At 40.2% G+C, this 10,542-nt stretch overlaps 1 protein-coding gene across 1 annotated transcript in view; it reads left to right on the top strand.

The window, feature by feature from the left end:
• Nucleotides 1–9,830, top strand: part of LOC107758367 (probable G-protein coupled receptor 158) — a 15,040-nt gene extending 5,210 nt beyond the window's left edge. Inside the window, exons 3-7 of the mRNA XM_016576087.1 lie at nucleotides 3,489–3,627; nucleotides 6,261–6,366; nucleotides 6,460–6,606; nucleotides 6,757–6,840; nucleotides 7,278–9,830. Of these exons, the coding sequence (XP_016431573.1) occupies nucleotides 3,489–3,627; nucleotides 6,261–6,366; nucleotides 6,460–6,606; nucleotides 6,757–6,840; nucleotides 7,278–9,176 (2,375 nt within the window). The 3' untranslated portion in view covers nucleotides 9,177–9,830. The remainder of the gene's footprint in view (nucleotides 1–3,488; nucleotides 3,628–6,260; nucleotides 6,367–6,459; nucleotides 6,607–6,756; nucleotides 6,841–7,277) is intronic.
• The last annotated feature ends 712 nt before the right edge of the window (nucleotides 9,831–10,542 follow it).

Genomic DNA, 10,542 nt, shown 5'->3' with positions numbered 1-10,542 from the left:
ACCTTTTGTGTGCAAAGAAAACAAAAATATCGACTTTATTCAACAATTCTTCTCCAAGTGACCATCTTCCGCCATTATCGAGAGTGCCAAAATCTATCAGTTGACTGGATAGTTTAGATACAACAGCTTTAGAGCTAATCAGTCTTATCTACATTTTAACGGAGTTAAATACAAGGTAATTTGACTCCAGTCTAAGCTTGAGTTCCTTGATGCAAGTTGTTAATGTAGGTGGAAGAAAACACTGAAGTGGAAGGTGTGCTAAAATAAATCTGAATGTCATCAGCATAACAGTGGAAGTTAAAATATTAGCGTTTGATTATTTGTCCAATTGGTAACAATAATAGTGAAAAGAAGAGGCCCCAAGAGAGAACCTTGAAGTACACCAGAACTGATGGATTTGGTGGATGATTTGTGCTTCTGTTATATAAAAAATTGTTGCCTCCCTGTCAGATAGGAGGAAAACCAGTCAAAATCTGTGGCAGAATTGCCAGTTGCTGAAAGCCATGACAGGAGTATCTTATGACAAACGGTGTCAAAAGCTGAGCTGAGGTCTAACAGAAGGAGAGTGCTAAGAGCGCCAGAATCACAAGCTAGAAGGAGATCATTAAGAACCTTAACCAGGGCTGTTTCAGTACTGTGTAGCCAGACTGGAAGGGCTCATAGAGGTTGTGTGCTGTTAAATAGGCCTGTAACTGGGAGGCAACAACTTTTTCTAATATCTTAGAGAGTTGTACACGGAAGCAGCTCCGGGCGGATAACGTATGAGGTCAGCGTTGCGCATGCGCCGGTGAGTCTCGTGAAAACATCTCCAGGTTACGAATGTAACCATGGTTCCCCGAGGGAACGAGACGCTGCGTTGGAAACGCTTTGGGAACGCCCCCAGCGTGACCAAAGAGTTTCTGACGCAGCTCGAGTTCCTGAAGGGGAACGTCTCCAGGTTACGAATGTAACCATGGTTCCCCGAGGGAACGAGACGCTGCGTCGGAAATGCTTTGGTCACGCTGGGGGCGTTCTCAAAGCGTTTCCGACGCAGATCGAGTTCCTGAAGGGGAACCAACATTTGTTAACAGGAGCAAAGGAAGCAAAGTTTCCTTACTTTAGCAAAGGAAAACCAGTCTCCTCTTGGCTTATATCGAAATCCTCTGACATTCTTCTTTACAAATCCTCGTTTTGTACTTCTCTCCAGGTTACGAATGTAACCATGGTTCCCCGAGGGAACGAGACGCTGCGTCGGAAATGCTTTGGTCACGCTGGGGGCGTTCTCAAAGCGTTTCCGACGCAGATCGAGTTCCTGAAGGGGAACCAACATTTGTTAACAGGAGCAAAGGAAGCAAGTTTCCTTACTTTAGCAAAGGAAAACCAGTCTCCTCTTGGCTTATATCGAAATCCTCTGACATTCTTCTTTACAAATCCTCGTTTTGTACTTCTAATTCGTAACTTCTGAGCGGCGCATGCGCAAAGCCGACCTTATATGTCATCCGCCCGGAACTGCTTCCGTTCACAACAGTGAGCGCAAGCTAGATTAAATTGATTATTACGTTTTGAATATGGACTTTTTTTTATGGAAGGGTGCTTTTTATTTCATGTCTTTTGGACTGAAGCAATGCAACACCCGCTGAATACAACGATAGAGCTTGAAAGATCAAAGACAATTTTCAATATAACTCCGACTGGATTCGTCTGAAAGAAGAAAGTCATATACACCTAGGATGACTTCTTACAAAAACGCATCGATTCGCTACAGGAGGCCTTTGTTCACCCCCCGGAGCAGTGTGAGACACTTTTTATTATGGATGGGCGCTTTTTATTTCACTTCTTTTGGACTGGAGCAATGCAACACCCGCTGACTGGCATTAAACAGCTTGAAAGATCAAAGACAATTTTTTATATAACTCCGACTGGATTCATCTGAAATAAGTAAGTCATATACACCTAGGATGCATTGAGGGTGAGTAATTTATGGGCTAATTTTCATTTTTGGGTAAACTAACCCTTTAAGCTTAGATGGTACAGTTCCAGATGACATTGATGTATTAATGAAATGAGTGATGGGTAGTGACAAAGCAGTCAAGCAATTCTTCGGTAAAGAGGTAGGTGATAAAAAAAAAACATACTACCTTACTACCTTTTTTTATTGTTATCTTATTTGAATGGGGTGGATATTGGAAATAGAAGGCCAAGTCAAAAGCATTGCAATATGGGATACAATATTCTGTACACTGTGCTCTGTTGTGTATACTACTAATTTTGGCAGATGTCATATGCCATTCAGATATGCTTTTCATACAAAAAAAAAATCACTCTGCACAGTGTAAATACTATTTACTGCATACATTGTAAGAGTAGAGTATGCTAATCAAAACATAACAACCGTGGTAAACCATTACAGGTCATGATGTTCGTAATACAAGCCAAGGAAGTGATGAATCAAGGCTGCCTTGGCACTAATTGCAGACACATAGCGAATCTCACAGGAAGCATCAGTTGGGCTGTGACGAATCTAATTCAGCACAAATGTTTATCCCGATGTCGTATTCTCAAGCATGGCAGATTGGAATGTGCCCAATCTAACACCTGGACCAGTAAGCGTCACATCGATGATGACAGATTTTCACTGGGGAACACATGTTTATTGATGTCAGCCCAGCTGACTGGCTAATATTGTGTAAGATGTGCCAATAGGGGATGGGGAACTATAAAACTTTGGACTACCTTCCACAGCTTCATTTGCAATTGTCTGTCAAGCAGTGTCCAGAGAATATAAGCAATCTAGATGACTTTTATTGCATTTATTGAATGTCTTTTTTCTCTATCATTCTAGTAATTTCAATCTAGCGCTATATTGAAAAATTTTTTTTGAAAATCACTTTCACAGACTTTTTCATTAACTGTTCCCTCCTGGTGGACTGACCTGCCCAAATCAATCCGAGCAGCTGAGTCCTTAACCATCTTCAAGAAACGACTAAAAACACATCTGTTCCACCTTTATTTGACCCTCTAACACTTTCTATTCTATTTTAATTCTATTTTATCTATATTAATATTTTCTTTATTTAAAAAAACAACAAGAAACAAACACTAGCTTTCTATTTTTTCTATTCTATCTACTTGTTTTTCTTTGTGTGTGTGTGTGTGTGTGTGTATAATATATATATACACCTAGCTACATGTACTGTGTGTATATGTGTGTGTGTATAATATATATATATATACACCTTGCTACGTGTACTGCGTTAGGCTAACCGAGATTTGTCATTTGCACTTATATATTGTTGCTCTTTTGTTAGTTTTGACTGCTTTTATTGTCCTCATTTGTAAGTCGCTTTGGATAAAAGTGTCTGCTAAATGATTAAATGTAAATGTAAATGTAAATATTGGTTTGTAACAAAGGTTTTGACAGCCACATTATTCTCTGGACGATCTGGGTACTGGTAGGTCCCAGGTACTAGTCAGTTGGGTGTTAATTCGATACTACCTCTCTCAAACAGCTGAGTTCCTGTTCCTCCTGTGGGGTGTGTATCTGTGTTATGCGGTGAGGACCGTCCCCTCAGCGTTTCATGAGCCACGCTACATGGCCATCGCATTGCACAATGAGCTCATCCTCTCTGCCATTTTCCACATTTTAAGGTGAGTGAATGCCACCAAGGACTTCCTCATTGTTCTACAAGAAGTGGTGTGAACATCTCCCACCCGTCCCACATGCAAGTATTCTCTACTAAAGAAGTTGTATTTACCATTTAGTATTATTGTTAGATATTTACAGAAATGTTGTAATAAATTACTTTTATGAATTATACAAGACACAATTGTTTTATGTTTACTGTAAAGAAACAGACTTACATTTAAAATGGACATTTTATATAGTTGGACAAACTTCTGTCGTAAGCCCCATCCACATCTGGTTTCAACTACATACAGATATAAATAACTTACACATTATTACAATCATTGGGGACTGAGGCTTTCAAGTTCAAGACGATACAAAAGCACCATAAAATTAGTCTATATGGCTTGTGCTCTATATTCCAAGTAATATGATTTATGTGAAAATCTGATCTAAATATAAGCTGCTATTCTTTGAAAATCTCCATTTCCAATGGGATGTTAACCACTATGACGGCATCATTGAGTCTTAAGAACCGTCAATCTGTTTTATTAATGGAAAATCCTCCAAAGAATCATTCAAATAATTCAGAGGTTAGGATTTCTTCAAGCTTTGATGAAATTGAAATTCGTTCATTTGCTTTGAGATCCTTTAATAATCAGAACTAATTTGGATACTTGGCAAAATATACAGTCTCTCTTCGCCTGTTGCATTATTGCACTAAAATGATACAGTTAGCTCACTAGGTTTGAAAGGTTTTATCTTATTTATTCTTATCCCTTTTGCCCTTTCAGGCACACTTTTGACAGAAACCAGTGACATGACATCATTCGAATATCAATTCAGTTTAGTATTGATATTTTTGATTAAGCTATCAGCTCTGGCATTTGGGCAGTGGTTAAAACCCTCCTGTACTATTTGAACAATTTTATCGCTTTTTAGTTCTTATGTTAATTTTGAATGCATTTTTGAGGAAGCACAGCTTCCCCTGCCCGATGGACTGACACTGCCTTCTAAAGAGTCGGTTTAGGGTTGTGGAGCGTATGAATATCTTCAGCAGTAATGAGGCACTCATTCAGGCAGGGACTTGAACTCTTATACAAGATAAAGGCAGTTGACTTCAAAGGCAGGGCATGTGATTTTTAGAAGGGCTGCATCGCTTGCTGCTCTTTCCACTGTTTCTACAGTAATTAATCACAGTACAGAGCCATGGGATAGTGTTACTTAACTATCTGTATTTTGATGTAATAGCACCCAAGTCCTTTCATCATAAAAAGTAATTAGTGCATTGTGGGAGTGTTTTCAGCATACACAGGTCCTTTCTAGCTTACCTCAGGAATCTCAGAAGGTGATGTAACAACAATAAGAGGAAACCTTATTTTCTGCATATGAACGGACTTGTCCATGCTATTCCATGCAGCAGTGCATCTGTCATCTCAGAGGGACCATCAATTTCCAACCAGATTAAAAGAGCTGGAAGCAACAAATCTGCAAACCTCATTGCAAACATGGTGAAGGTGAAGACTGTGAAGTTCTACCTTCACAGATTGAGGCAACAATGTGGGTGCATCTCAAACTGCTCCCTAGCTCCAGAGTTCAGGAATCGGTATATTGTGTACCAATCCAGGCACTTGCAAGGACCCTGGCTCACTACATATTAGAACAGTGATTACTCAATGTCCGGCGATATGACTACATACAACGTTGTAGAGCATCACCACTGGCAGGACCCGTATCTTTTTGATATTTTTTAATGCTCTTTAAACACATTGTTCTGTTACATATCCTTACAACATTTCAGATGAATATTAATTATAAATGTTAACTACCAGAAAAATTGTTTGGCTTTTCAAATCATCTATTGTGTGTCATTACAGTATATTTGTTGAGTTGACTCATGCATTTTGTTCCGCACTTCAGAAATGTGACATAATTTCTGATAACAGAGAATAGTGATCGAGCATCGAAGCGCCCTGGTTTTTGTGGTGCATTGTGGGATTTTTCAGGAAACGAATGTTCCAGTGACCTGGAAGGATTTTGCAATTGAGACAGCCCTTAAAATGGCTGACTCCCTGATCTGTGCCCTGACTAGTAAACAAGGGAGCTGACTGAGACACACCCTGTATTATTTATGAATAACACTGTACCACAATACAATTGCTACAAACTCATATGAAAAATGTTCATTCAAAGATGGCAGGCAGCCATAAATACACTTTTGTTCAGTAGTGTAAAAACAGTGATAGGAAACACATCCATCTCACTAAAATGTTAGTTCAACCAAGAGAATCAAAGGATATAGAGTACTGAAGTGTTAGCTTAGCTATATGGTAATATCAGAGTTAACTTTTGAGCATCAATCGACGTTCATACTGAGATCTACTAGAAATCGATTTAAACTCAGTCATTGTGAATGGGGCTTTACTTGTGCAGTTCATGTGTGCCTCAGGAGTGCTGTTCATGTGGCTTGAGTTTAGCAAAGATGAGTTTAGCCTTTTAAATCACTCACTTAGTAGGTTTCATTTAGTAAAAATCCTGTTTTTGTAGGTACAGTAGGTGACCATGTAAACATGCAATGTTTTTTTTTTCAGCCTATTTCCAAAAACAAAGTAAAAGCTGTAGATGATTATAAATATTTCTATAAATCCACCCACAGGTTCACTCTTGCCCCTGAACTGCACCCAGACTGGATGTTGATGCTATTCTTTGCACATACACACTTGACAGTGACTGTCACTTTGGGGTTACTGCTTGTGCCAAAGGTAAACCCAGCAATCATCTTTCATCCTCTGAATCATTTGTTAGCTAAAATCTAATTTTACAGAATCTCTTAAGCACTCATGTCTTTCCCACAGTTCTTGTTTGCGGGTACACATCTAAGGGATGACATTGCTACAGAGGCCTATGAAGATGAATTGGACATGGGGCGGTCTGGGTCATACCTGAATAGCAGCATCACGTCCGCCTGGAGTGAGCACAGTCTGGACCGAGAGGATATTCGGGTAGGTGCCCTGCTTTCTTTCAGGCTTCCTTTTCTCCTCGACTCTCTCCTGTCTTAGCAAATAACTGAAATTTCATAATCTGCAAATATCTCTTGACCCCTTGTCCTTTAACTGACAAACATACTGAGCCATGGCAGTTTTTTATTGCAGACACCAGAGGAAATGGGCCAGCTAAGTTCTATTAATGGCTGTGGCGTAAGGTCTTGCGACAGTCTTTGGGAAAAACGTACCAACGTGAGCAGAGGTTTTTGTTTGTTTGTTAGAGCTGAAGAAGTCTCTCACCGAAGACCCAAATTTTGTTCATAGGAAGGGCATTTTGTTAATGGGATAAAGTTCTGCTCTTGGTATAATTTCCGTTGATAACTTCAAGACACAGCTGTACGAAATGATTTGAATTTCTTCAGAGGCTGTTTCAGACCTAACAATAAAACATAAAATTTTCATATTTGACACCGTCCCAGACTGTCCTGTCTCTAATTAGTGTAAACAGCATGTTGGTTTGGTCTAACGTCTTCGAGGCACTGTCTTTAGTTGCATATAATGACTAGTTTTGCATGTTTCCTGTGCAATAGAGTGTCTGCTTCACTGTAACTAGAGTCATTTCATTTTTACGCTTTTACATCTAGACATATGTCGTGAGTTAATGACCCATTTTGTCTTCAAATCCACAGGAAGAGCTGAAGAAGCTCTACTCCCAGCTGGAGATTTATAAGAGGAAAAAGATGCTGGCCAACAATCCTCACCTGCAGAAGAAGCGCAGCTCCAAAAAGGGCCTAGGTCGCTCCCTCATGCGCCGCATCACTGAAATTCCAGAGACAATGGGCCGCCAGTGTAGCCGTGAGGACAAGGACCTGGGTGAACATGGGAGTAATCGCAACAGTATCTGTGTCCTGAGAAAGAACCCTTTTGAACCCACACACTCTGTTAAGCCTGCCAAAGATGAATCCTTGAAGAGCAAAGTTTTCTCCCTTAAAAAGTCCCATAGCAGTTATGACCATGTCCGGGACCACAGTGAGGATTCCAGCAGTTCAATAACTGACAAGATGGAAGTCGCAAATACAGAAGGCTCCCTTCTCGAAACCCTAATGGGCAAGAAGCTGGTCAAAAAGTCCTCTGAGAAGATTGATGCAGCCAGCGAGTCAACAGAGTCGGTTCCCTTGGTGTGTAAGTCAGCCAGCGCTCACAACCTGACAGCGGATAAGAAACCTATTCACCCTAGAACATCCATGCTGCAGAAATCCCTAAGCGTTATTGCCAGTGCCAAAGAGAAAACTCTTGGTCTAACAGGAAAGGCCCAAGCAGTGGAGGATCCAACAAAAAAAGCTAATCAAAAGAACAAGGATGCCAAGACCTCTGCTGAAGCTGAAGAAAAAGAGGGTCATCCAAAGATGATTGTCAGTCAGTCAGTGGAGTACAAGCAGACAGCTGCCAAAACAGGTATAATGAAGCCACAGATGAGCGGAAGCCAGCCCTCCATTTGCTCAGAAACAGCCAAGGGGAAAGACCTGTATGACCTCTCAGAAGTGTGCCCTTGGGAATTGGAGGACTTGCCAACCCCCTCCGAAAACAAGGTCCAGAAACATGTGTCCATTGCCCCCGAGCAGACCACCACAGTCCATGGAAGTAGCAACAAGGCAACAAAGTCACAACAGCAAAAGCAGAAAGGCACAGAGCAGTCACCCTCTGTGGCCAGACATCCAATCCAGAAAGTTGCTGACAGAACAGACATATGTCCATGGGAGGAAGGAAATGAGGACCATGATCAGGCAATGGGGCCAAAACCTCACTCCAGTAGTAAGCCTGCTATGTCCCAACCCCAGGCATCAGGAGAAGTTGTCAAGGTTCTAAAAGCTGAGGTCTGTCCTTGGGATTTTGAAGAAGTGGCGAGCAAGCCAAGGGACTCGGATTGCTCCCCTGATCAGAGCAGACCAAGAAAGGACACCACACCAACTGAGATCAAAGGGAAAATAAGCTCCTCGCCTACGGAAGTCAAGGGCAAGGGTACAACACCTACAGAGGGCAAAGCAAAGAGTGTTCTCTCCGAGCCTACTAAATCCACGGGCAGCTCACTACAGCCACCCTCTAAAGTAGAAGTGTGTCCATGGGACTTTGAGACTGTGTCAGGTCCCATCTCTGAAAAAAACCCTTGTTCTTCTCAGGTTTCTAAAACAAAGGAGACCCATGCTATAAAGAAGGGAACTTCTCCTGTCAGAATATCAGAGATGGAAAGAGAGAACACAAAGGGCCCTGATGATGACAAAATGAAATCAAACGCAAAAGACAAGTTAACCTCTGGCAAAACGAAAGAAAGACCTGTCAGCCAGTCTAAACTGGCTGAGGTTTGTCCATGGGATGTTGATAGTAGTCAAGAAATTGTCTTAATGGAAAAACAAAAAAGCCCAAATGTTGCATTAGCAAAAAGCAAGCAAGCAGATGTATGCCCTTGGGATTTTGAAGATGCAGCAACTAGTAAAGAAGTCAACCGGAGCACCAGTTCATCCACTGGCAAACAGAAAAGTTCGAATTCCAAAGGCAGAGTTGCTAGTGGTGTTAAAATGTCAGATGTCTGACCTTGGGACTTTGGTGACCAAGGATCAACAAAAAAGGCATGACACTTTACCTGAGTGAACCGTTAGTTAGTCCTCATTATATGTGCTTTTTCTTTCATAAATACACCATGGAATAAAAACGTATTTATGGTGATTTGGAGAAAAAAAAATCAACATGTAGCACAAGCTGCCTTTCTCTTCAACCTTTTGTTTTCCCTTTGTGTTTTTTTGGAATAAAAGAAAAAAAAACACACAAAAAATCAAAAATGCAACAACTCACCAGGCATTCCAGATTTTAAAGTATTGGTTGAACCTTTAAATAGAAACGGTAGTTTACAATTATGCAACTCTTTATGTGCAATGTAAACAAAATGCCTATACGCACTACATGTATCCTCATTAACATTTGAACTCTCATAGCAGCTGCATCTGTAGCCTCTCCTTGACTGTGGCTTCCACAAAAGATTGTACAAGTTCCTGTTACATAGGAAGGTGTGGACCATGCATGAAATGTCATGGAGTAAGCCTGATCCATTTCCTTGTTTTCTTTGATTTCATACATTACTGTCTGGTTTGAGTAAAAGTGAACATTTGCCAAAGATAGAGGTAAAATCCAATAAATCTGAGAACTCAAACCTCAGCAGCATAATAGAGATACTACATTTGTACAGCCAAATTCATGCGGCTGCTAGAAAATTAGCCTGTAGCACTTTAATAAAGAATATGCTTAGAAAGACAAACGGAAAACTGGACAGAGCTCCATTCATATTTGCCCTTGTTTGTTTTTTGGCCTTGCTGTTTTATGCCGTTTTGCAGTGAGATCATATGTGAACATCTGCAACACTTTTTAGTTTTCTTGACTAGAAAAAAAGCTAGAAAAAAAAAATTACATTTCCAATGCTTCCAAATTTGCTGATATATTATCCTGAATGTGCCTATTTAAATAGTCCTGTACCAGTCTTACTTTGTATTGGGAGATGTGAAACCTTTGTCATAGCCCATGTTACAAATACTTAATGAAACACTTGATGAAAATCAGCATCTTATTTTTGAAAAGAAATGAAGTTTAGTTTATATATTAGTAATGTTGCAAAATTGTAAATGCTTTTCGAATGGGGTACGCTATGAAAAAAAAAAAAAGTCCACTACTCAATTCATGGGACCATAGATATTGTTTCTCTCGGCATAGGGCACAATCATCTGCCACTAATGTCTTTCCTTTTTGACTTTTACGATTAGAATACTCATGACAATGTATGAAATATCAAATTCCAGTCTATCTCATATCAAATTCTAACCCAAGCCTCAATTTCTTTAACATGTATCTGGTATCCTTTAACGTTTTATGATGGTTACATCAGTTTACAAATAAAAATCTTGCTCTTAC

Source organism: Sinocyclocheilus rhinocerous, unplaced genomic scaffold (assembly GCF_001515625.1).
Source record: "Sinocyclocheilus rhinocerous isolate Xijiao unplaced genomic scaffold, SAMN03320098_v1.1 scaffold1213, whole genome shotgun sequence".
Taxonomy (NCBI): Eukaryota; Metazoa; Chordata; class Actinopteri; order Cypriniformes; family Cyprinidae; genus Sinocyclocheilus; species Sinocyclocheilus rhinocerous.
The sequence above is the reverse complement of the archived record's forward strand: the minus strand, read 5'-3'. Positions and strand labels throughout refer to the sequence as shown.